This window comes from Nymphaea colorata, chromosome 1, assembly GCF_008831285.2.
Source record: "Nymphaea colorata isolate Beijing-Zhang1983 chromosome 1, ASM883128v2, whole genome shotgun sequence".
Lineage (NCBI taxonomy): Eukaryota > Viridiplantae > Streptophyta > Magnoliopsida > Nymphaeales > Nymphaeaceae > Nymphaea > Nymphaea colorata.
This window is the reverse complement of record NC_045138.2, coordinates 35,236,086-35,263,348: the sequence shown is the minus strand read 5'-3', so window position 1 is coordinate 35,263,348 and position 27,263 is coordinate 35,236,086. Positions and strand designations below refer to the sequence as shown.

At 40.9% G+C, this 27,263-nt stretch overlaps 1 protein-coding gene across 4 annotated transcripts in view; it reads left to right on the top strand.

The window, feature by feature from the left end:
- The window catches only part of LOC116252941 (nuclear pore complex protein NUP214), a 43,005-nt gene that overhangs the window by 5,198 nt on the left and 10,544 nt on the right, over positions 1 to 27,263 (top strand). For 3 of the 4 annotated variants that reach the window (XM_050075551.1, XM_031627589.2, XM_031627615.2), the window contains 8 exons: positions 1,299 to 1,442; positions 6,888 to 7,012; positions 8,329 to 8,438; positions 23,165 to 23,304; positions 23,661 to 23,823; positions 23,999 to 24,242; positions 24,323 to 24,973; positions 26,426 to 26,578. In XM_050075551.1, the coding sequence (XP_049931508.1) occupies positions 1,299 to 1,442; positions 6,888 to 7,012; positions 8,329 to 8,438; positions 23,165 to 23,304; positions 23,661 to 23,823; positions 23,999 to 24,242; positions 24,323 to 24,973; positions 26,426 to 26,578 (1,730 nt within the window). The remainder of the gene's footprint in view (positions 1 to 1,298; positions 1,443 to 6,887; positions 7,013 to 8,328; positions 8,439 to 23,164; positions 23,305 to 23,660; positions 23,824 to 23,998; positions 24,243 to 24,322; positions 24,974 to 26,425; positions 26,579 to 27,263) is intronic. The other variant, XM_031627606.2, reaches the window with a different exon arrangement.

The following is a 27,263-nucleotide window of genomic DNA, read 5'->3' as shown; positions in this document are numbered from 1 at the left end:
CATACTCTATTAGTATTACTATTCAGAGGCATCTTGTATTGCTAACTTATGATGTAAACCTAGCTAGGTTTCTCACATTTGTAATATTAGTGGTTTTGCATGCATTGCTTTATTGATACTTCTATTATTTCACTGGTTTGTCCCTAAAGCTTATCAGCTTCTTACTGGAATAGTTTGTGCTTTGGTTGAATGTGCATTTTGTTGTTATTTTCTTGCTGTAGAGTTCCTTCTAACAGAATAATATTAGCTGTGAATTTTCTTCTCAGACTTCCATGCTCTGCTTCATTAATTTGCCACTATTTTACATGATTTAGGCACTGCTTTTCATAAGGCTTCCTATGATTCCAATCCAATATAATCCTCTAGAAGTTTCAATTGATTGCTTTTTTGGTCTTGTTTGTTGTATTGCTTTCCCACTTGCAATTGCTTCCTTTTCAACCATCAACTGGATATCTGAATTCATTGAACATCCAAAACTGCAGAAAATCTAATGGAAGTTTGTGCTTGTGAATGTTGGCTTGGGACTTTCTTTGACAGTTTGATGGAACCATTGGATGGGGCTTATGTTTTCTTGAGATATGCCTCTATCAAAATATCAAAATATCAAAATTGTTCTGCAAACCTAATTTATGATTAATGGGTGTTGAAGAAATAGTCTGTAGGTCTTCACATGCATCTTGAACTTGGAGGTACTAATGAAGGTAACAAGAAAAACCATGTGCACGCGATTGTGTGTGTGAGAGAGAGAGTGAGAGAGAGAGAGAGATGGTCTGGGAGACAAACCTAATGAACAACCAAATTTATGACATTGCATATATGGGTTGATTGCATTTGCCACGGCTGACAATTGTCTTTGTTGAGTTGGAGCCAAAACGCACTACAGATGTGATGTAGGTATTGTGACCTCCTTAATGAGTCCGTGTTGCATAGGCCCTACCCTTGTTTGTTCTATATTGGTTAAAATGTCATTGCATGACTTTTTTTTTTTCTTCATTTCACTCTTTGGCTAGTAAGCATAGATGTCAAAATCATTTCTCCTTTGCTTGTTTCACACAAAATTCTCTCTTTAAGAAGGTTTTGGTAGACAATTCTCTTTTGCTTATGGTGGACGAATTCTGAAATTCTTAGCAAGTTGATTTTGATATGCTTGATAAAGATTACCTTATTAGATGAAGACATATTTCATTTTTTGAACTGGATCTTTCTTAAAGTTGTGACTTGTTTACTTTCTTTTTGAAAGGTAAAGTGTTTTTTCCTCTAATAGGCATGCTTTCATTGTTGTCGTTGTATTTCTGCAGTTGATTGGTCTCATAAGGGGGATCTAATTGCCATAGCACAAATGAGTTCTGTATGCATTTTGTCATCTGATTTCAAAGAGAGGTTTCGCATGCCGCTGCCTCCTCATCCACATGGAGATGATGCTACTACATGTAAAATAGAAGGTTGGCATTTATTTCAATGTGTTGCTTATATTACAGCTGTTTCTTGTGGCCATGGCGGTGAAGCACCACAATACTTGGAAAACAAATCTCCTATGCAAAGGAACTACATTTCTAATACACTCTTATACACATTTTCGTGATAAGATTCTTTTGCTGCAGCTGGATGTTGACATTTCCCGCAGTTCTTTAAGTCACATGGATGCGGGTATGGGCATGACAATTTTAGAAAAAGTAGTTGTGGGATTATGGTGCAGTATATATATGTATATATGCAAAATGCTACCAAAAAAATCAAAATAAATAACAACATTTAAATGAACAAGTAATATAAATTAAAAAATTACATGTTGTTGACCAATAACTCGCAAAAACAGAATGAAAACTGAGTCAGTAACAAGTTAAGTCAAGTAAAAGTAAGTAGTTTGGATCAGATTCAATCCAAAAAGTACTCGGGTGCATCCAAGTACCCACTTTGCTGGGTTGGTATGGTGAGACGGGGACGGGGATTGCATGGTGAGATTCAAAATCGATTGGTATTCTGAATGAGGGTTTATATATATCCTACTGGCGGCAAGTGGACAACTCTGAGACCTAGCCCAACTATGCCATTTGAAGATCCCAATGGTTGTTATAAGACTATTGATTTCCCTTGTCTTGAAGAAACACCTTGCCTTCAAGGTGAAAATTCTGGAAGAAGTCTCTTAGTTTCATCCACAGGCTCCCTAATGGGTCCTGATCCATAGCTTTCCTCCATTCTATTAGCCATCCTGCACCAGCCTTCCTTCCTTTTTGTCTCTACTGAGCTGATTGAGAGGAACATGGCCATCTGATTGTCCCTCTTGCCACAGAGACTGTGGTTGTCATAATGCAGCATCTCCCACCACTGGTTTGAGGCGAGAAATGTGGAAAACGTGAGGCATACTAGCCCTTCAGGAAGTAATAATTTGTAAGCAACTGGACTTATGTTCTGACTTTATCTATTGAGGCCCATTGTCACACCCCGACCTTTTGACACTCAAAACATTTTTTTTTTTTCATCCAACATTGAGGTGTGACTACAACAGTTTAAAAGAAATGAGTCAAGCAATTCAAAACAATGGGGCAAGCTTTCCATTATATAGCATTTCAGTTCAACTGTACATTTGACAAAAATGCCCCAAAATCACAACATCGATGCCTAATAAAAAAACAAGGCATCAGTAAAACCAAAACCCGACGCGCCGGCACTACAAAAACCGAAACCCAAAACCTCTCCAGTAGGACGTGAGTGTAGCCATCTGCTCTGCCTGCTGCCTCGGGTCCGCCAAAACCTGAAAAAAAGAAACAACTGAAGGCTTAGCCTTCGCAGTATGGCAACAAGCCAGGAAAAGTCCAAACCCTCTTAGGTAGGGCTCAAATATACAAGCAAACATCAGAACAATCTATCATTATGTCGTGTCAGGACACGACATGCAGAGGCCACCCAATGGCTACAATAACATAATTTCAATCACATGCAAGGCATCCTCAACATGTCACTTGCATTCATAAGCACAACAGTCACAAGCACAACAATCCTGTATATTTCAATCACATACATTTCAGTTTCATTACTATCAGTGAATTTACAGTTCCTGTGGGTGCAAACACAGGCACGTGCACACCGCGGGCGGCCCACAGCCGAAAGACAACCCCCGTGGTGGCCCAGAACAGTATGGATCCATCTATCCGCTGCAGCGGTAGAGCACTCATCCATAGATGTGTGAATTCCAAGGAGAGATACTCAGCCTTCCCTAGGACACCCAGGTTGGGAAGGTGGGAGCCTACGCTCCAAGCACATCACACAACAATACTCTGGGGCCTTGCATCGCCTGCGCTCTGAACAGGCGAGACCAGTGGCGAAAGCGGGACAACTCCCAAACACATAGTCACATCCCACTGGCCTCTCATCTCTTATTCTTTCATTCTTATACTTATACTTGCACAAACACAATTAACTGGCTAGCTCATGGGGTTGGCTCACTTCACGAGTGAACCCACACCTCCAATTGCTTCCACACGAGGGTTACACATAACCACAACAGTTTTGGCTAGCCGTCATAACAATATGGGTACAACTACCTTTTGTGCAATCATTTGCATCATTGCCCTCGGTAATGTGTATTCAATAAACATAACATTCACATTCATCATCATAACAATCACATCTTTGAAAACTTAGCCAAACCACAGAAAGTAGTCTCAATCTGTGGTGGGCTCGTAGCTGTCCTATGCAGTTACCATTCTAGGATGCTTTTTAATGCACAATTGGGGTCGAGGAGACACTCGACTCGATACCCCGCCTCATCTGTCCTAAACAGTTATCAATTCTAGCATGCACATGCAAATGCATAACATTATCAAACCAATTACTATAAGCCTTTCAAAACAATTCATATAATATATCAATTTATGTACATGCATACACACATTCATTCACGGAACACTCAATCAATTCACATCACAAATTCTAGGATCATGGGATCCTAGGAACACACATTCATTCACTTGCCCAGACAGGGATTTGCCTGGAATGTCGCCATACCTGTGGCGCTTTCACAAGAATCTTCAAAATGCCTCGAGCTTCGAATCCGGTAGCTCAAGGTCGACGGGACGTACCCGGTGTACCTGCAGATACAAACACAAGATAAGATTCCTACTACATACCTCAACAATTCAAACAAAAACAAAACAAAATCATTGAGGCACGTGTCATCGCCTCAAGAGGGTGTCGACGGGTAGTGTCGACCCACGAGTTCTCCAATAGGTCACTTCCCAACTTCTAGCCGTGCCAACAGATGTCAAAACTCAAAGCCATCAATCCGTCTATCACTAACGCCTTTCTCAAAACTTTCTTTTTCTTTAATCAAGGCGTCTACCCCAAGGCACCTCCAACTTACGTACGCTCCCTATTGCTTCAAAAATTAACCCATCATGCCAAAATGGTCATTAAATACATGAATTATCGCTTTTCCAACCTAATCCTAAACTTTCCCAAAAACAAAATTTCTAACATGCGTCCCAAACCATCAATCCTACCTTCTAGCATGCTCAAACAATAATTATATATGCTCTACTATATAATATCCAATAATCTAAGCTCAAATAGGCCTTGCTCACCCCAAACTAAGCGTCCAAACTGCTGTGACGCCTTCAACAGCCACCTCGAGCGTACAGTCATCCCCAAATGGCAGAAATCGTGCCAAGCCGCCACCACCAACACCACTTAAACGCTGATACGAGGGGGAGAACACGTTCCCCAACTGGAATCCTAACAAACAGTGATGAAATCCATGAGAAAGAGTGCTCGGTTGGGGAAAAATGGAGAAACAATTAGAAAATGGGGAGAAAGACCCAATTTGGGGACGTGAGGCAAGGGGAAGGTGCTGACCGAAGGGGCGGACAGAAGAAAGAACGAGGGGAGGAGGGTTCAGACAGAAATGGGGAAGAAGGGCAGTGAGAGGAGAGGCGGGAGAGAAGAGAGAGACGGTGGAGAGTGAGGAAAGGGATTGTGTGAAGAAGAGGGCACAAGAGAAAAGAGGGAGACGGTCAGAGAGAGTCGTTCGGTGGAGAGGGGAGACGAGAGACAGTGGGAGAGGGAGGAGAGAAAAGAAAACGGGAAGAAGAAGAGAGAAGAGAGGAAGAGGCAGGGGACGACAGGGTTCACCTCAAGCTTCGCCGCCGTCGCCGTCACCGTCGCCGTTGCCATCGCCGTCACCGTCACCGTCGACGTCGCCGTCGCCGCCTTCTTCTTCCCTGAGTTCCGGTCGTGGGTAAGGAAGAGGCGGTAAGAGGAAAACGGAGGAGAAGAGAAAGCGAGGGAGGAGGGACAGCATCGGGCTCCTCTCGCGTGGGGCTAGGGTCCGGGTCTGGACCCTGACCCGACCCGCTCTGCCCAAAACGCCGCGCGTTACACCCATTGCTGTTCCTTTTCTACTGATGTGACAGGTTGGCTGAGCCTTGAGTCATACCCGTAGTCCAATCCCCAGGTTGAGTTCCCCTCTGTTATTATCCTGCTGCTATTTCATAGGAGTCCCAGCTATTGTTAGATTTCTCTTGAGAACAGTGAAAATTTCATTTGTGATACAATTCTGCACATTAACTTATTCCACTTGTGTCACACATGTGGTTCTATTGTGTGGTGGGAGGGAGCCTGCCATAAACAGCTTACAGAGGATTCCAATTGTGAAATGGTAGGCTCTGTTACATGCAAAACTTAGCCAGGGTAGGTGCTTCGTCCAATTGTGCTCCTTGTCTGCAAAACAATGTACATAAGTCTCCAACTTCGACTTAAGACCTTGATTTGTCTGCCTGTATACAGATGGGATATTGTGGAAGCTTTTTTCCCTGTAGTGCAATAGGTTTTCCAAAATTGGCTCATGAAAATTGGGTCTGGTTCACTGACAAGTCACAACTGTCCATGCATGCCATTTAGTTTTCAAAATGTTCCTGAGTTGTGGCTGCATCGGAACCAATGGCATAGAGTGTAAAATGTGTCATTCGATAATCAATCAACTACCTCCAAAATTATTGATTTTTTAGGATCTCCCGGAGGTTCTCCAGTAAAATTCACAGAAATGTCTTCCCATATTTGGAAAGGAATGGTAAGAGGTTGAACAACCTCATGGCCCTGATGATGGAATACTATTCTTTTGACATTTGGGCAGTACAAATTTGAGCACATTTTTCTCTCATCATTTTTTGAAAAATTTGGTTAATGTGTGCTGCAGCCATTCTTGACTTGCCTGTACCTTGTATATATGTATGTGTGTGCATACATTCACATCATATACTGTTATGTTTTTGACCCTTCAATATTAACTATTGTTTTTCAATATGCTAATTTTGATCTAAATATTTATGCAATTTGTTATTTATATTTTTCCTAATTTTCTCTTGGACTGCTTGGGTGCTGCCTAAGCCTTTTAGATGGTTGACTGCCTAAGCCTAGTACCTTTTGTCATGGTGAAACTAAAGATGAAATAGACCATTCATATTAAAGTTGAGGACCATGGGAGGAACCAAAGCTTTTCAATTAGAATATGTTCATGTGATAATAATGAGAACTGCAAATGTTGTCTGGTTAGAGTTGAACAGGAAGACAAAAAAGGAACATAAAATACAACCTAGGAGTAAAAACAGTAAGCTATTTCACTGAATTAGATGTGCTTAATTGATGCTACATTATTGTTTACCATGTTAGCTTGTGGAACATGTATAGTTTATCAGAATAATGAAGATCGCCAGATGTGAAGAGTGAGTTTATAGCTTCTCCATGTCCGTAAAAAAATGTCAATGTAATGTTTGCTTCATCATACATCTCATTTGCTGGCTTTACTCCTTTAATGCATGTTTTCTCTTTTCATTCTTGATGTGGAGATTTGCTATATTTTCTTCACTTAAGAACACTGTTGTAAATTGTGTCAGTGGATTCAATCAAATGGGTGCGGCATGGCAGTATTGTAATAGGATGCAATCAACTATCTGAAGATGGAATAGGTGGTGGTTACCTAGTCCGAGTGATCACCAGCAATGACCGTGACCTTTCTGAGGTTATGTAACAAAGACATTGTTTCATTAACTTTAATATGCATTTTTGCTTGATTTCAGGTTTGGAGTGTAGCTTGCATTTTAGAAATCTCTGTTCTTTTTCATGGTTTCTTGCTGTTAAAATATACTTGTACATTTCTTCATAAGAATATGCTCTTCCAACATGAGTCACCTACTAACTATTTGCTATTTTTTGCTTAGGTTGACAAATTCTCATGTTTTTGCTGTCAAACCTATTCCAATGTTTTTGTTCAGATATTTTGCTCTTTCATGGTACTAAATGATCATGTCACTTTGGTTTGTTAGAAAAGCTAGACAAAATGAATTAGTTTCTCGAAGTTTATGTCGTATTTAGTTGCTTGCTGTCTTAATTACTTTGAACTGATGGACAGGATTTGTTAGCTGCTGCTGTCTAGAGTGCTATGACATTATTAACTGCTGTGATGTGTCTTATACTTTGGTAGGTATAATTGGACCAACAAAGATCATATGTTTGCCTGAGCATGGCATGTTAATTTCCATGCCTGAGATATGGATATCTTGTAGTGGAAGTGGAAGCTTGAAGAGCTATCGAGGCATTGCCATTCCATTCTGCAACTGATATATTCTTCATTTCTGCTTAGATTTTGCATGATGCTGATTGTGTTCTTTTACTATTTCCTGAAATTTCAAAGAACAATGTGGTATATGTGATAACTTTACAGTTTTGTTTCTGCTTGAGCACTTCTTTGTTATTTTGCTGTCAGAAATGTTGGTTTAGATGCTATGTCACACGGGTACGGGTATGATAAGGGTACAGGTACGGGTACGGGCACGCGGATACGACAATTTTCAAAATTTTAGGATACGCGGACACGGCGAATTTTATATTCTAAAAAATTAAAAAGGATAATAAAATAAAAAAAATATTAAATTAATAATTCACTCTTACAATCTCATAAGTCATAAGAAAGGAAGTCTCAGATTCTCAAACAAAACATTGTTATCGCTAATCTCATAAGTCATAAGAAAGAAAGTCTCAAATAAAACAAAGAATGTCGGGTTAGTAAAGTGGTTCGGATCGGGTCTGACCCAGACCCGATCCAAAACGTATCCTGCCGTGTCCAAGTGTCGCTATCCAGGTGTCGGAGTCTCGACACCGGTACGTGGCCCATTTTGCCGTGTCCGTGTGACATAGTTTAGATGCAATAAAATTCACCTTGAATGACTTATGTACCATCTTTTGTGATTTTATTTGTTGTTCCACTATGTAGTTAAGATTCACTTACATGGTTTCTGATAGACTTTGCCACTGCGCCTTCTGATTTTTGCCTTTCAGGTGTCACATAATGTGATTGTGACCTTTGACAGCTTTTTCTTGAGTTATAATGAGACACTTTTGCCATTTGGTCGTGGACCTTTGCTGTTTTTGAACTATCTGGAACGCTGGTATGGTTTCTCCACTGTCTCTGGTTGTTTCTGTCTATGCTTGCAGTTTTGCTTACTGCACGGCCAAGTGAACAATCATGGCCTATCATTGAATTGTATTTGCATTGTAGTCTTGTTGGTTTGTCCTTCCACTGTTGCATGCCTTGCAGGTACTTAACTGTCATGTACATTGGCTGCTTGTTTCCTGGACATGGTGTCCGACTGTACTGTTAAGTCTGTACGCATCAATGTAAAGGGATCGGGTCTGGATCGGGTCTGTTCAGACCCGATCCACTTCGTTTTTATGTCTTCACGTCTAAGTGGTGGCACCTCTTGTAATTACTTCATGTTTTATTCCTCTTTTTGTTGTAACCTAATTAGGTTTATGTTTTAATAATAGAGATCAAGCATAGTGTGGTTGCATTGGCCGCCGGTTCTCTTACCTTCATTGCCTTCTTCTATTCTCTATTCTCCATCCTCCTTATTTTCAGACGGAGAGACGTGATTCGGTGATGTTTTAGTGAAGATTCTCACATGGTATCAGAGCCAGGTTACATCGTCCTCCGGTGAGTGATTTCTTCTTGGAGTATTCTGCCCTAAATCTTATTTTCTGCCGTGCTTGGAGTATTCTGCCCTAAATCTTATTTTCTACCGTGGTTATCCTCAAACTCTGTTTCTGCCCTTAATCCCACGATTTGCCCTAATTTCTGTTGCCCTAAATTCTGTTTTTTGCCCTAAGTCACACGGTTTGCCCTAATTTGCCCTAATTTCTATCGTGACCTCTAAAATTCTGCCCAAATCGTCTGTTCTAATCCTCTTTTTCAATCATGGACCAGCCGGCTCCCTCTCTTCTATCCTCTAGTTTTCTCTCACAACTCATCTCTCAAAAACTGAACCATAGTAATTATTTGACTTGGAAACGCCAAATTGTCCCATTTATTAAGAGCCATAGACTGTATGGGCACATCGATGGGACTACTCCAGCACCTCCAAAGTATGTTAACCGTGAAATAAAGAAGACAGTCGTGGGAGATAAAGGTGTTGGGGCCTCGGCTGGAAGTGAAATCAGTTTTGAATATGAAACTCTTCCTGAGAGCAATCCCGAATATGAAGTTTGGCTGGCTCACGACCAGTCTCTTGTTGCTTATATCACTTCTACATTGTCAGAAGAGGTATTGGGAGGTATTGATGATGATTTAACTGCCCTAGAGTTGTGGTCTACCCTTGCTACAACATATTCTCAAGTCTCGGAAGCACGTTTTCTACAATTAAGAAGGCAATTTCAGGATATCAAGCGTGGGACGCATACAGTTTTGGAGTATTTGAATGAAATCAAGAGTGTTAGTGATCAGCTTGCTGCAATTGGACATCCCGTCAGCGACAAAGACAAAGTCCAACAAGCCTTGAGTGGACTGGGAACGGAATTTGATATTTTTTGCACAGCCTTGGAAGACTTACCTGTTCTCCCATCTTTTGAAGATCTAAAGGCCAAGCTTTTTCAACATGAAGCTAGTCGAGTTCAACGACATAATCTGGTTCCTTCCAACAGCCACAATGTATTGATCACAGGAACTCACGCACTGCAAGGAAATCGCACTCGTTCTTGGACTCCTCAGACAGGCATGGGAAGAGGGATTCTCCCAACACCACCAGGCATGAATACTACCTCTGCCACATCTAGGAGAATCCCGACATGCTTCTATTGCAACAAGAAGGGGCATGTAAAATCAGAATGTTGGCACAATCCTCAGAACAAGAATAGTCAGGTCAGGCGCGAGAATAGGACAGTAGCGGGGTCAGCTCCATCCTCGTCTGGATCAAATCCAACTTCAAAGGTTTCAGCAGACGTGCAGCAACTTCTAATGACAGCCTTATCCAAACTTAACTTGAAGCAAAATGAGCAAGGAGAGTGGTATGTGGACTCTGGAGCAGCAGCCCACGTTACTGGTGACACAGGTAATCTCTCTAGTGTTTCCCCTTATTTAGATCAAGGCTCAGTAGTCACGGGAGATGGTTCCCATCACACAATATCGCACATTGGAAATGCACAAATATCCATGGGTTCTTCTTCCATTCCATTAAAGAATGTCCTTGTTGTTCCAAGTGTCAAGAAAAATATTATCTCAGTGTCCAAACTTATTGATGATACTCACTCCTCTGTTGAATTCACACCATCTTCTGTTTATGTCAAGGATGCTCAAACCAAGAAGACATTCGCTGAGGGCACTCGCAAAGGAGATATGTATGTCCTTGAAGAAGCTCCAAAGCTGTCCAAACCTCACCCTCCAGATTCATGTTCTTCAAGTCATAATGAAGTCAATGTCGCAGAATATAATAAGCCATCCATTTGGCATGGTCGGTTAGCTCATTGTAGTCAGTCTTTTGTTCGAAGTCTTGTTGCAGACGGACTCTTAGATAAGTCCAGTCTGAGTTCAGTCAGTGAGTCCAGCATGTGCTCGAGTTGTCATCTTTGTAAGAGCCATGCTCTTCCTTTTCAGTCAATTAATAAAAGAGCTTCAAGGATTTTTGACACCATATATTCTGATGTTTGGGGGCCTGCTCCAATTCCCTCTTCTTCTGGGAGTAGGTACTATGTCATTTTTATAGATTCATATTCTCGACATACTTGGATACACTTCATGAAACACAAATCTGAAGTTTTCCGTTTGTTTACTCAATTCCATGCCTTGGTTCGAAATAAATACTTCAGTAATATTGTGCATTTTCAATGTGATGGTGGTGGTGAATTTATTTCTAATGAATTTACTGAGTATCTACTAGATAATTGGATCACTAGACAGATTTCATGCTCACATACTCCTCAGCAAAATGAAATTGCTGAACGGAAACATAGACATATTGTTGAAAGCGCGCTCAGCATGATGCATGACACAGACTTACCCATGACATTGTGGACTGAGGCTTTTCATACGGCTGTGCATGTTATAAATCGACTGCCATTGGCTTTGCTTGATGGCAAATCCCCATATTTTTTATTACATCAAGAGCAGCCACGCTATGAGGAATTGCGTGTTTTTGGATGTGTTTGCTATGTGCATGTTGATGTTTCCTTACGTAACAAGTTTCAAGATCGTGCTATTTTGTGCAGATTCGTAGGGTATGCAGAAAACTACAAGGGTTATAGATGTTACAACCCTAAAACTGGGCGTGTTCATATTTCACGGCATGTTGTTTTCGATGAAAACAGGTTACAAGATCCCAAGGCTACTTGCATGACACTCAAGGATAAAAATGAGATTTATGATACTTGGCTGCATGCTGAAATCCTAAGACAAGGGACTGACCGTTTGATTGAGCACGAGGAGCAAGATGTTAATGAGGCTGAGACACTTGTGAGAGATTCCTTGGACAGCATGCCCTCATCCTCACAACCCCATGATTCACCTATACATAGTCGGTTCTCAGGCCTTGTGTACTCTAGGCGATCAGCTCCTAATGCAGCCCCACGTCAGTCCCAACGTGTGCGACATCCCATTGATCGGTGGGTAAGTTATAACAACTTTTCTTTAGATTTTCAGTTGTTTATGACAGAAGTCAGCAAGAAGGTCGAACCAAAATCCTATCACCATGCAAGTAAGGAAAAATGTTGGGTTGAAGCTATGAATGAGGAAATGGCAGCATTGCATGAGTGTCAGACTTGGCAGATTGTCTCTCGTCCAACTGATAAGAATGTTGTGGGCTCCAAATGGGTCTACAAACTGAAATATAAGCCAGACGGTAGCATTGATCGACATAAAGCACGTCTTGTGGCCCGTGGTTTCACACAACAATATGGGGAAGATTATGATGAAACATTCAGTCCGGTTATCAAGATGGGCACAATACGTGTGATTATTTCTCTTGCAGTCTCATATGGGTGGCCTCTTTATCAGTTAGATGTCAAAAATGCTTTTCTACATGGGATTCTTAAGGAAGAGGTATACATGGAGCAACCTCCCGGCTACAATACTCATGATCCTCAAAAATGGGTTTGTAAGTTACACAAGTCTTTATATGGGCTGAAGCAAGCTTCTAGATCATGGTTCGATCGGTTTTCTCATCATATACAACAAGCTGGTTTTCTACGAAGCTCTCTAGATCATTCCTTGTTTATGTATCATACCGAAGAAGCTACCACTTGGTTACTTATCTATGTAGATGATATTGTTATAACTGGGAATTCTTCTTCTCATATATCTTATGTTAAGGATCTGTTGCAGCAAGAATTCAAGATGAAAGATCTCGGCGAACTTCGGTACTTCTTGGGTGTTGAACTTGATAGAGCAAATGATCGATTGACTCTTACGCAGCATAAGTATACTCTTGATATTTTGGACAGGGCAGGTATGATTAATTGCAAACCCATAACTACTCCTAGTGTTCTAAACACTAAATTGGCTGCCTCTGATGGAACTGCTGCCTATTCAAATCCTACCTTCTATCGCAGCATTGTTGGTATGTTACAATACCTTACCTTTACGCGCCCAGACATAGTCTATGCTGTAAATCAGATCTCTCAATTTATGCATGCACCCACAGAAGGACATATGGATGCTACTAAGCAGATCTTACGGTATCTCAAAGCTACTCTTGGGGATGGATTGATCTATACAAAGTGTCCCAATGTTTCTCTTGGACATAGCATATATACTTATACTGATGCAGACTGGGCAGGAGATCCTGATGACCGACGCTCAGTTTCAGGTTTCTGCCTTTTTCTTGATTCTAATCTCATTTGTTGGAGCAGTAAAAAGCAGCGTGCCGTTGCACGATCTAGCACTGAGGCAGAGTATAGAGCAATGGCTGCAGGGACAGCTGAGGCATCATGGTTACGACATTTGCTTGGAGAGCTTCATCTACCTATTGTTCAGTCCTCATTGCTATGCGACAATCAAAGCGCCATCAAAATTGCCTTCAACCCCATTTTGCATAATCGTACCAAGCACATTGAGATTGATCAACACTTCATTCGTCAGAAGGTTGAAGAAGCCGAGATATTGCCTACTTATATATCCACCAGTGAACAAATAGCGGATCTTTTTACCAAAGGTCTTACAGGGCAGCATTTTTGGGATTTGAAAAACAAGTTGTGCATGATCAAATCTCATGCACAACTTGAGGGGGGCTGTTAAGTCTGTACGCATCAATGTAAAGGGATCGGGTCTGGATCGGGTCTGTTCAGACCCGATCCACTTCGTTTTTATGTCTTCACGTCTAAGTGGTGGCACCTCTTGTAATTACTTCATGTTTTATTCCTCTTTTTGTTGTAACCTAATTAGGTTTATGTTTTAATAATAGAGATCAAGCATAGTGTGGTTGCATTGGCCGCCGGTTCTCTTACCTTCATTGCCTTCTTCTATTCTCTATTCTCCATCCTCCTTATTTTCAGACGGAGAGACGTGATTCGGTGATGTTTTAGTGAAGATTCTCACATGTACCACATGGACCTGTGATTGTTCGTTGCATACCTTATTAATGCTGTACTTCACTATGCCGGAGGCTGCAGTCTTGATCTATACCTAATGAGCCGACTATAGTTTGTCTTTTTAGTTAACCATCTGATCCTGCTCACAAGTTCCTTTTCGTTTATCGTATTTTTCTATCTTCGCAAGATCTTTTTAAACTCATATTGTACCTGTTTTCTGTTCGACACGTATTAAGCAAAGCATTCTATGCATGTTTTTTCCAAGTGTTGCTATCATTTCAACTTGTGCTAGCAAAGTTTGCTTTGGCTCTCTAGTCTCTAGGTATACCTGATCAGTTTTATGAGTCCAACTGTAACCTAAAGAGGGATCACCAAACTTGCACTTACTCCCACTTCTTGAGGAATATAAACCAAGCAAGATCTGACAATAGACGTTTAATTTTCTGAAGAATGGATGTGTGTGTACTCATGGTGTTATTCACCCATGTATATTACATAGATGTCATCTTCGTATCCCACAACCTAGAAATCAGCAACAAAAAAAGACCATGTTTTTTTGGTTGCATAAGGTTTTAAAATCGACAACCTGAAATATTTTTTGTATTTTAACAACACTCTATCTGCATATGTAGAAACTGTGATTTTTATTGACCCCTAAGTTTTCATCATCCATGTAGTTAATTAATTTTCCATAAACAAATGGTCACAAATGCAAGAGCTAGTTAGCTGAAATTAGAGATGGAACATGCAAAGGGGGAAAGCAAGGTCAATCCTTGACTGCTTCATCTGTTTGAGGTTTTGGAGAGAGTTCGATAAGGGACATCTAATTGTTTTGGGATGAAGTCTCTCAGATCTTTATCATGTGATTGTGGATCTGTTTTCTAAAAATATGAACTTGATTGGTGGCATGTGGAATTTTAAACTCAGCTAGGTGTTTGTTTGACACGTAGAATAAGTACATATTCTATTGTAAGATGAAGGGGAGATCTTCCACTGGTTCCCTTCTTGGTATGGAGCCATGTGAAGTGCCGTAAACCTAAGTCACACAGGTGCACTGAAAATGGTGAACCATCTGAGTCAACTCGGTGCGAGTACGGCCCGACACAGCATCAGACTCGGTTTGACTGAGTTGGGTGCGGCTGACTGCACTCACTCTCGTTTTTTCTTTTTATTTATTTATTTATTATTTCTTCTTTTATCTTTTCCCTCATCTTTTTTGCCCTCTTTTCTCTTTCCTCCCCCATTTTACATAATAAAAACTTTGAATTTTGTAGGAGATAAAGGTAATCTTGATAAAAAAAATTTAACAGTATAAACCTATGTCACATGGGTGCGGGTACAATACGGGTATGGGTACGGACACAATGATTTTGAAAATTGTGGGTATGCGGGTACGACAAATTTTATATTATCAAAAATGATAAAATAAAAAAAAACATATAAATGTGGACATATAAACAGAAAACTGAAGGAATAAAACAATATACAATAGTTCAACAAAATCAATACTAAGAACAAAAGAATAAGTTACCAAACAGTTGTTGGGAAACATCTCAACATTATAAGTGCATAAGGAAGCATAACAACTCAGAAAATCAGCAAAGCTGATATAAATGTGAAACCAGCGTATACGCATATACGTCATTCCAATTATCGCAACTGTAGACTGCGATAGACTTTGAAGGCTGACTACCCATTGCCTTGGTGATTGCAAATAGACTCTGATAGAAAAATCACCACACCTTATAACAATCAAAGCCACTACAGATACAATACCCAAACACGAATTCAGTGAACGAACACATACACACTTAAAAAGAGGGTAAAAGAAAGCCTTAGGAGAGCGTGGTTTTCAGCAACATTCAACTAACATTTATGTCTGTAGAAGCACGAGCACAGAGAAAGAGAATACGAGGAACACGATGTAACGTGGAAAAACCCTCAACAAGAGGAAAAAAACCACGAATGAGGAGGAGCTGGTTGCCCACTAGCCATCGGACTCTCTCTCTCTTAAGATTTCATTACTCATAAGGATTAGGGTTACACGACTTAAGTAATGCCTAACAAGGGCTACAAGATGGATCGGGTATGGATCTGGACCTGGTCCCGAGACCCGTCTAACATACTTCAACACTCCTCAAGTTGGGCATACATATCAAACATGTCCAACTTGGATACATTTCTCTCGAACGAAGTAGAGGATAGAGCCTTCGTCAGAACATCGGTGGTTTGGTCTTCAGACTTCATGTAAGGTAGGATTAATTCCTTAGCATCAATCCTTTTACGAATGAAGTGATGGTCATTTTCAACATGTTTTGTTCTGTCGTGTAGAACAGGGTTGTTGGCTAAATTGATTGCAGACTTGTTATCACAGTACATCTTCATAGGTCCTTCAATCTTTATTCCAATATCAGTCAGCAATATTTTCAACCATAGTAACTCTGACACTCCCATAGCAACGACTCTATATTCTGCCTCTGCACTAGATCGAGAACATACATCCTGTCTCTTGCTCCTCCATACGACAAGGTTTCCTCCCAAGTAGATATAATACCCTGTAGTAGACCGTCTGGTATCAGCACAACCTGCCCAGTCTGCATCTGAATACCCCTCGACCTCTACAGTCTCTTGTTTCACGTACAAGAGTCCCTTGCCAGGATTTCTCTTCAAGTAACATAATACTCTGTCCACAGCCTTCAGATGTGCATCAGTAGGAGCATGCATGAATTGACTCAATACATTCACCGCAAAAGTGATATCTGGTCTCGTGAGGGTAAGATAAATCAACTTCCCAACCAGACGTTGATATCTTCCCTTAACTTCTTCACAGAGCAGCTCTCCATCTCTAAGGCTTAACTTGTGTCCAGTGTCAAGTGGGGTAGAAGCAGGTCTACACCCCAATTTACCAGTCTCTTCCAACAGATCTAATGTGTATTTCCTTTGGTTTAGCACAAGGCCGGTACTAGATTTAGCAATCTCAATACCAAGAAAATACCTCAGCTTGTCAAGATCCTTGAGATCAAATTCTGTAGCCAGTAACCCTTTCAACTTGATGATCTCCTCCTCATCATTACCTGTGACAATCATGTCATCCACATAGACAAGTAAAAGAGTGACCCTGCCCTCCTTTTTCTTCACAAACAGAGTGTGGTCTTCATTCCCTTGATTGTACCCATAATGTTGCATCACTCGTCTCAGTCGTTCGAACCATGCTCTGAGCGACTGCTTGAGACCATATAAGGCCTTTTTTAGCTTACAACATTTCTCTGGTTCTTCATATCCTGGAGGCATGCGCATATACACTTCTTCTTCGAGATCATCATTGAGGAAGACATTCTTAACGTCAAGTTGGTACATCTTCCACTCTATCATAGCTAGAGACATAACAACTCTAACTTTCTTCATTTTTGCAATGGGAGCAAAGGTCTCTAAGTAATCAATCCCATATTTTTGGCTAAACCCCTTGGCCACAAGACAAGCTTTGTATCTTTCAACACTTCCATCTGGTTTGTACTTGATAGTATACACCCACTTGGATCCAACCAAGTGAGCCGCCTAAGGAATCTTCACAACTTCCTATGTCATGTTTCTTCTCAAGGCTTCCATTTCTTATTTCATAGCATCAACCCACTTGGAATCACTTTGAGCTTCAGCAAACAGACCTGGGAATCACAGCCAAAGAAAGAGAAGATACAAAACACTTGTAATCCTTGCCAAGTCTGGAATAAGATACAAAATTACTAATCGGGTGTTGAGTACATGACCTGACACCCTTTCTCAGGGCAATGGGAAGATCTTCATTTTTCTTTTCAACCTCATCTTGAGTCTTCGAGGTAGGACTTGGTTCATCCAGAGAAGGAATGACATTGAGATTGGAAGTAGATCTCGCACCACAAGTCACCTCCTCTGTCCGAGCACCTCGTTTGGAGTAGACCTGTCCAAACAACCGCTGGCCTTCCTTCTCAGTTCCAAGGTCACACCCTTTCTCCCTCTCATGCTCATAATCAACTGTAAGAGGTTCAGCTTTCCTGTAGTCCAAAAAATCTGTAAATTGAATCTCCTGACCCTGAGAATACTCTTCCCTAACCACAGACTTCTCCCCCTGAAGAGGATTCTCACCAAAGTAAGAGGCATGTTCCAAGAAGGTAACATCTCGTGTAACATAAACTCGACCAGTGGTGGGATCAAAACATCTGTATCCTTTCTGAGTAGGGGAATACCCAACAAACACACCTTTGATAGACCGGGGATCAAGTTTCTTAACATTGGGGTTGTGATTATGAATAAAACACAGCCAAAAACACGAGGAGGTAGAAGAAACAGTTGACGACTTCCAGGCAGTAACGAATGGGGAGTCCGATCATTCAGCACACGACTGGGCATGCGGTTAATGAGATATGCACTAGTAAGAACAGCATCACCCCAATAGTGTTGGGGAAGATTTCTCTGAAACAGAAGGGCCCTGGTCACATTAAGGAGTTGGCGATTTTTCCTTTCAGCCACCCCATTTTGTGGGGGAGTATAACTACAGGACGTCTCATGTACAATCACCCTTTTTCGAAGAAAATCCTCAACAGATTGACACATATACTCACGGGCATTATCGGACCGTAAGGTTTTAATAGTTCCACCATATTGAGTATGCACAAGGAGAATGAAAGTTTCTATGACATGAGGAACCTCACTGCGATCTTTTAACAAGTACACAAAGGTGGTTCGAGAGAAATCATCAATAAAGGTTATAAAATATTGAAAACCTTGACGGGTAGGAATTCCCGAAGGCCCCCACACATCCGAGAGAACCAAGGAAAAAACTTCATTAACACAACTAGTTGAAATGGGGTACGAAGCCCTCACATGTTTGGCAAACTGACAAACATCACAGGAAATCAAAGACAAATTCAGAGAGGAACACAAATTTGGAAACAACTGTTTCAAAATCCCAAAAGGTAAATGCCCAAGGCGTTCATGCCAATACAAGAAGGACTGAAGACAATCTTCTCTCCGCTTTTCTGTCTTGCTGATCGCTGTCATCAGAGCCGTGGCCACGCTTATGGGAAGACGATATAGGCCATTAGACGCCAAACCAATCCTAATCCTCTTCCCTGTCACCAAGTCCTGCAAAACACAACGATTGACAGAAAAAATGAGTTCACAATTCAGCTCTTTAGTAAGTTTACTAACTGACAAAAGATTTAAGGGAAACTGGGGCACATGTAATGCTCCTCACACATGAAATTTGTCCAACAAGGACAGAGTCCCTTCGCCTGCCACAGAGGTAGAGGAACCATCTGCGAGAGATACTCGTTCCCTTCTTGAAGATAACTTATACTCATGAAACAACTTAGGGTTACCTGTCATGTGGTGAGTAGCACCACTATCCACAATCCATTCCCCCACAGAAGAGTTACCTGTATCACCAACAACTGCAAGTGCATGATTAGCCTTTGTCTCATCAGATGTCTCGACCTGGTTGACATCGATCCGGCCCAAGTAAGCCCTCAGTTCACGAAGCTGGTCAACAGAAATGGAGTCCTTTTCTCCACTAGATTTAGGCACCTTAGACACATGCGTCTTCCCAATAGAAGACCTCCCTTTGTTCCCCTTCTTTTCTGGATGAAGATCCCAACAATAATCCACGGTATGACCAGTCTTCTTGCAGTGAGTGCATCTGCGAAGAGATTTAATATTGCCTCCAGGACCACAACTCACAAGAGCGGATCTCTCATGACAGTAACCAGCCTCCTCTGTTCTTTGGCTTCAATATAGGAGTACACATCTTCCATACTGGGCACCTCTCCAGAATTCAGAATCTGGCTTCTAACACCTTCAAACTCATCATTCAAACCGGCCAAAAAAAGAAACACCCTGTTTTCCCATTCCTTAGCAACATAAAGTGCCTGATCCTGGGGACAATGTCAAGGGATATCAGAATGATAGTCAAGCTCGTCCCACTTGGCTTTCAAAGCTCCATAGTAATTTGCGATAGAAGAGTCCCCTTGTCGAAGTCCATAGACAGTCTTCATTACGTGGTAAGTTCGAATAGCAGTTTTCTTCTGGCCATACATTTGCTCTAAAATCATCCACATGTCTCTTGCAGTCTTCTTCCGAAGAATAAGGGGTTGAAGATCAGTGGAAACAGAGTTGACAATCCAAGTTTTCACTTGATTATCTTCAAGAAACCAATGATTATCCTCAAGAAACCAAGTGTCCCACACACCACATGTCCTTGCCGGTTCAGGGTTCCTTCCATCGATATAGGCAATCCGACCACGGCCAGCAATCCCCATAGTCATAGCGGGCGACCACGTGAAATAGTTCTCCTTTGTGAGACGAAGAGTAATGACCTGAACGGGAACATTCTCAGATCTATAAGCCCCGATTTTAGTTTGATTGGTGTTGACGGTCGACGAGGAAGAAGCTGCCATAATCTCAGACCAGGCCGACAAAGGGCACGAGCGACGGTAAAACAAGAGAAGCACCAGCGACAACGAAGGGACGGTGGTGCAGAGGACGACGGCAGGGAGCAGGTCGACGGTGCGACAGCAAGGGCGGTGACAGCAGCGTCGTCGGACGACTCAGCAGAAAGGTAACGGCGTCGGACACGGCGGTGACGGCGTTGGCAGCGGCGGCGGCGGAAACGACGACGGTGGCAACAGCGGCGGCGGGTGAAGGAAACTCAACGATCACCAAAAAAGTCCCAATCTCGTGGGCTCTGATACCATGTAGAAACACGAGCACAGAGAAAGAGAATACGAGGAACACGATGTAACGTGGAAAAACCCTCAACAAGAGGAAAAAAACCACGGATGAGGAGGAGTTGGTTGCCCACTAGCCGCCAGACTCTCTCTCTCTTAAGATTTCATTACTCATAAGGATTAGGGTTATATGACTTAAGTAATGCCTAACAAGGGCTACAAGATGGATCGGGTATGGATCCGGGCCCGGTCCCGAGACCCGTCTAACATACTTCAACAATGTCAATTATATGGAAGATCAGGCAAAACTCAAGAGCCGCAAGACTATAACTTGCACGTCCACAAAAATAAAGTTCGCTAAATCCATCATTCATAGCATTGAACAAGAGTTAAGGCTCAACATCGACGGATTAACTGTCCAATCTTCAAACAAAAACATCCCCAATTCTTCAAATCCAAAAAACAAAAACCCCCAAATCAAGGAAATGAAACCCTAAGTTCTAATATCGAAAAAAAAAGAAAACGCTTACCTGCCTGCCGCCGGACACCACTGGACGTCGCCATGGGTCGTCGGACGTCGTCGTCACCACCGGCCATAGTTGCTGAACTTGCTCAGCTGCAGAAATTGCCGGTGAAGTGCAGCTCGACTTCTTCTATTTGATATAAAATCGAACGTTTTTTTTTTGTTCGGATCGGGTCTGATCCGACCCAATCCAATCCGTACCCACCCACTTCCCATCCCGGATCTACGTACCGGCATACCGGAGCGGGTACGTGGCTTGAATCCACGTACTTGTGTCACGTAGATATAGACAAATAAAATTACTTACATATGTGCCCTCGCTGCACCCGCACCTAATTTTTTTTTTGAACTTGCCGCGCTCCGCACGCATGTGACCTAGCCATAAACGTGTTGGGCTGCTAATAGGGGTCACCACTTCTTGGCAGCAAGGTCAACATATATGTCCGCTATCAGCATGGACTCGCTCTTGATCACATCCATTGTCTACTTCCTGCCTTTCGAATCCAAGGATCAGAAATCTTAATGGTCCACCCCTAGGCCAAGCTTTTAAAACAAATTCTGCATTCAAAGGCTGCATTTTGCAGAAGCTTGAGGATCTGAGACACATATTTTTGAATGGAATATTCTTCTCTTGGGAAGAACAAACATATTGTACCACTTAAAACATCTTAAAAAATATAGTTTTCTTTTAAATGAAATTAAAGTCCACGTTCTGGATTATTAATTTTTACTGGATATGTTACACACAATAATGTGATTGGATTTCTTTAGAAATATCAAATCAAAGAAATTACATGGAACTTTGAGTTGTGAATGTGGGAATGGTGATGGATGTCTAAAATTCAGATTGGAGCTTGGGGGCTGTGCCTTTGTAGCTATGTCACATAGGTACAGATATGGGTTTGGAATCTTCAAAAAACTTGGGAAAGGGGATACGGTTGCACAGACACACACAGATAACACACACACACACACACACACACACACACACACACATATATATATATATATATAACAAAAAATCAAAATTCAAACAAACAAAATAACACATTCATGATTCAAAATTTGTAGATTCTAAAGAAGAAACTATTGAACAAAATATGAAAATAACATAGTAAAAATCCAACATATATAAAGGATTAAACTCTGATGTAGAGTTATATAACTTACATTAATAACATTCGTTATTTGAACACAGCTCTATATGCATGTAGTGAGTATAAATGATGTTAAAAAAACAATGAAACCCTAAATCTTGGACAGGAAAGGACTCAGTCAACTTTTGCCGAGTTCTAGAGCGAACTAATATGGTCCTGGATACATTGACCATATCTGGTACTGTTTGACCAGTATCAAGGCCATACCCGGGACCGTACAACTACCAGTACTGGTGTCTTACCCGACCGGTATGGGTGCGCTGTCTCTGTAACAGTACCCCTGTGACAATGCATTGTAGGCTGCTGGCTTTGGTGTGAAAGAGGGCTACTGGCTTGTGTTTTAATGAGGAACCATTGAACCGGGGAGCATTGTCATTGAAAGGCCCAGACATTAAAGTTTGCTTTCAGACATGGACATTGGTTCCAATATGAGGGGGGCAAAGGCCTATCTGAGAGTTGTATTCTTGCGAGGTCTAAGGAAAAGTTTAGCTTTTCTGAGATTTCTTGGTAGCAATCTGTCATCCTTAGTGCATCACTGATTACCATGATGTTTTGTCATCTGGAACGTTTTCTGGGTAGATTGGATCTTCAATACATGATTGTAATTGCTTGAATGCCGCAGTTCTACATGCCATCTGAATTGTATTATCAGGTTTGCTGGTCCTCCCAATTATGACGACATAAAACATTATGTTGATGAAAAATGGAATATCATCATGGTATGAAGCAAAGTTGGAGAGTGAACTGGGAAACAAAGTTCTAGAACTTTTTGTAGGTCGCTTTGCTCAATGAGAACTTTGTGCATGGCAGAATTGTAAATTGTTTTTCTGAATCTTGTCTGTTAAACATGAAATATATTATAGTTTTACTAGTTATTCAACTTTCTGTGAAACTCCTATGCTTCAAGTACTTCATATTGTTTATAATCATGTGGTGCTTGTCAGGGAGCTTGCAATTACTGCCAATAGGAAGAGTATAGACGATCACATTGTCTTCTTGGGCTGGTTTGAAGACCAGAAGCTGAAGGAGCCAAAAGTTATTGAATTCCTGCAAGACAAGTGGATGCCAAGGATTCAAATGAGAGGTGCAAATTGGCATTTAAGTTGTTACAACTTCTACTTGGCTTTTTCTCATGAATATCCTTTCTCTCAATTCACAAAAAACCGATGGTTGAACCTTAGATCCTTGGTTTAATAAGGAACCTGAATGTCTGCTCTTTTGTAATGTTTAGCATATCCCTTTCTTTATTTTGATTTTTCCTCTTATGCCTCTTTAGAATATGTTTTCGACGCATTATTTGAATATTTATTCTTCACCTGCTGTACTTATTTGAGCAAGGGGCATGGTTGCATGCGCTTGTCACAGCTTTAGTGTTTAGCTGCTATCTGTAAGTATAGCTTTTTTCTTACTTCTATTTCTCTTTTCCTTTTCTTGTTGCAGCAAATGGTGATGAAAACTTGTTAGTGGGCTTCTGTGTGGATCTAAATGTTGATGATGGAAAATTTGAAATTGAAGTGGATGGTGGAGGAAGGATTCAACTTTCTTATTGCATTATGCTATGTCTTACTGTTGATGGGATGCTTACCTTGTTCCGTGTTGCCAAGTAAGTATTTTATTTTTCTGATGATATTGAGTATCCAAATATTAAAGCCATGCAGAAAATATTAATTTCTTCTTTTAGATAAGTTGACCTTTATGATTTGCCTTTTCATTGCCGTGTAATCTCTCATTCCTAGTTTTTCTACACTGTTGGCTGATAGCTTCTGCTTTATGTTTAGGAGAAGTGCACCTGTTACGGTCCCTCTAATACCAAATAATAGTACTTTTGGCATCGAAGAGCATAACATTACATTTTCTGGGGTGCAGCATGAACTGAACACTGCAGTTTCAAGGCCCACCAAGCACACAGTCAAAGATGCAGGGGTTGATGATAAACCCCTAAGATCTGATGTTGGACCAGTCAGTACAAGCAGTAGCACTGGGTGTGAGATCATTGTCGAACAGTCTGCTACAGTTCAATCCGTATGTTTATGTTTTGTCTTACTGAATAATGACTCTGTAAGCAGTTACGATGGTCTATTAATTATTTGCATCTACCACAGCATGATTTGCAGAAATCAGTAATTCAAATCACTGAAGAGTCTGGCAGCTCACATCTTCAAGTGGAGAAGAGTGGTGAAAGAACTGATACTGTTGCAAAACCTGCGGTCCAATACTCAGCTGTTGAAATTGCATATAAAACTTCACCTCAAGTACCAATGCTTGGAGGCTTGCATCTTCATGTGGATAAGAGTCCTGCAAGAACCAATTCTGCTGTAAAATCTGAGGTTCAAAGCTCTGCTGTTGAAAGTGCAAATAGAAAATCACCTCAAGTAACAGGACCTGGAGTTTTCATGAATAAGGATTTCCAAAAGCCTTTCGTTTCTGTAAAAGGAACTGTTGACATGGGAAGTTCTGTTATTCAAAACATTTCGCTGACTACAGACAGATCAAGTTCTCAGAATTTGCAAATGGTAAAGGAACAGGAGGATAGCTTTGTCGGGCAACGTGGTAAAGGTTTCACTGTAAAATCTAGCAGTACTGGTCTGTACCAATCAGAATCTGTAGCCTCTCCTCATGGATATCCAAGTTTGTCCCAAAAAGGTTTTTTAGTGCCCCTCCACCAAGAAGTGCTACCCAAGCAGGATATCAAATTCAACTCTCTCTCTCCTGTGGCTATGGAGTCTGATGACTTTTCAAGAGCATTTGAAAATGTAAGCGCTACTTATGCTTTAAAGGAAGTGTTATATATGTGTTTGTGTATATCTGTTATAAAATGTGTGTGTTTCTGACCACTTGGCAATTGGGTTTTTGGATATATTAAAAAAAAAATCGTGTTGAAAACAGGAAACCAAGATAAGACAAAGAAGGGACTGAAAATTTGAGATATCCTGTAACAACCCGACCTACTCTTGGGCTTGGGCCCCTGGTCTAGTGGATCCCAACCCACCCCGTAGCAGTTTCGCTCCAACTCCAAAAAGGCTATGAACCAGGACAATCTTCTCATTAATGACCCCCCTTTATAAGCCCTTGAAGATCCCTCACAATCTTCAATACGAGACTAAACTTATGGGGTGTTACATATCCTGTAATTATCACAAAATAGTAATATCACTTGTTTCCCAGAATAATATTTTTACTATTTTTGTGTTTTCTTTTAACATTTTAATATTCATTTTGAACTTTTACATTTTTCATAAGATAATTAGTAAAAAATTTCCTATATAGATTCAGTTTGATTTGTGGTGGCCCTATCAGATCACCAAGGCCGACTTTTGTTCCTGCACGACAATGGGTCTTGCAGTTGGTTTCTTGGAGGAAACTTGATAGAGCTGAGTGGAGGTAGATGGCCTATGTGGCTATGTGTATAAATATTTCTTAACATTTTCTAGTTTTCTAATATTTTGAGTTTTTGAAATCTTTTGAGAGGATTTCATTTATCTCTATTGCCTCCACCTTCAGGATTCAAGCACCTCCTTGATGAAAATCTAAGACTTATATTTGCTGTGGCACCCCACTATTCCCATATCGACTTAGTCATATGGGTACATGACTTAGCTCATGGTAATCGTGTCAGTATGGGGGTACTCTGAAATGGGTAATTGAGTACAACATGGTTTGAGTCTAAGCTAGATCAGATCCAAACAATATAATAGTTATGTTTTTCTTTTAAGAAAAAGGTTTTGGCCATTGAGAGAGAACTGTGTTCATGTGTTGAGGGGCTTTTTGCGGCTTTTCCCCTCTTTAAACACCTTTTTTCAATAAAACTTTAACCCCTCAACATTATTTATATTTACAGGAAAACTAATTTAACTCGCGGTATTTATGAACATATGGTGATATTAATGAGAAAAACAAGAAAACAAAAAAAAAACGATATTTTGAAAAAAACTGGTTGAGTGGTAGGCCGGAACCCATCAAATTAGGAGTCCGAACCCGCCATGGAAGTGGGTCAGGTTCTTACGGTTGGTACCAAAACATAGCTCAACACTTGAGCTTGAGGTCCCACATGCATGGATACATGTGCCTTGAGGGTGTGATAGATTGAAGCACCTCTCATATTATGTATATATATGTGTGTGTGCGCATGCACGTGCATGCATGCATGTGTATATAAAACATCAAGCTAAATTTGGTACTAAAGTGGATTCTTTTGGATTTGCCAGGTAAGGGAAATGGCCAAGGAGCTAGATTGCCTGCTTTTCAGCATTGAAGCAGAGGGATGTTATATGGATGCATACCCAGTCATCCAAAAAGACTGCATATTAGCAATAGAGGGGTCAATAAGGAGCCTGTCCAAAAGATGCAGGGATTGGAAGGTAAAATTTTAAAGTGTCTGCTTTAAACTTTTGTTCCTTATTCATGTGACACCATCCCTCGGATCTGCTAGACACTTTTGGTGGTAAAAAAAAATCCTGTTTTTACTTTCACCTGTTTATGCTTTATATTGAAGCAGATACTTGGGGAAAAGTTCCGTTGTCTTTTCTCATGGTGAAGACATATATGTGAGGTGATAAAACCTTATCAAGAAGACCACAAATTTTACCAGATGGTGGCTTGTAATGACAGCTAGATTTTGATTAACATGAAAGAATTGATAAATGAATAAGATTAGAAATATGACCTACAGAAAGACGTTGATATTTAATCAATGTTTGGTTAGATAAAATTTGTGATAACCAGTTGTTGGTACTCGATTAATCTGTATACATCACATCACATCTCTCGTTTTGGTGGCATGCTACAATTACCTGTGCAAGATGTACATTAAAGGGTATTTTAGAACTAAACTGCAAAGACATAGCAAGCTAAATGCCTTCATTTCGTCGATTGGTCAAACGAAAGTTTTAGGTTGAAACTTGAATGAACCAGATATACAGCATACCTTTCAGTGGATATAGTTTCTAAGGTTTGTTAATGGGCACACACATTCGGTATAATATGTATATGTATAATGAAGACATGTATTGGACATGCATATGCAGAAGTAGATCGTGCAGTTGG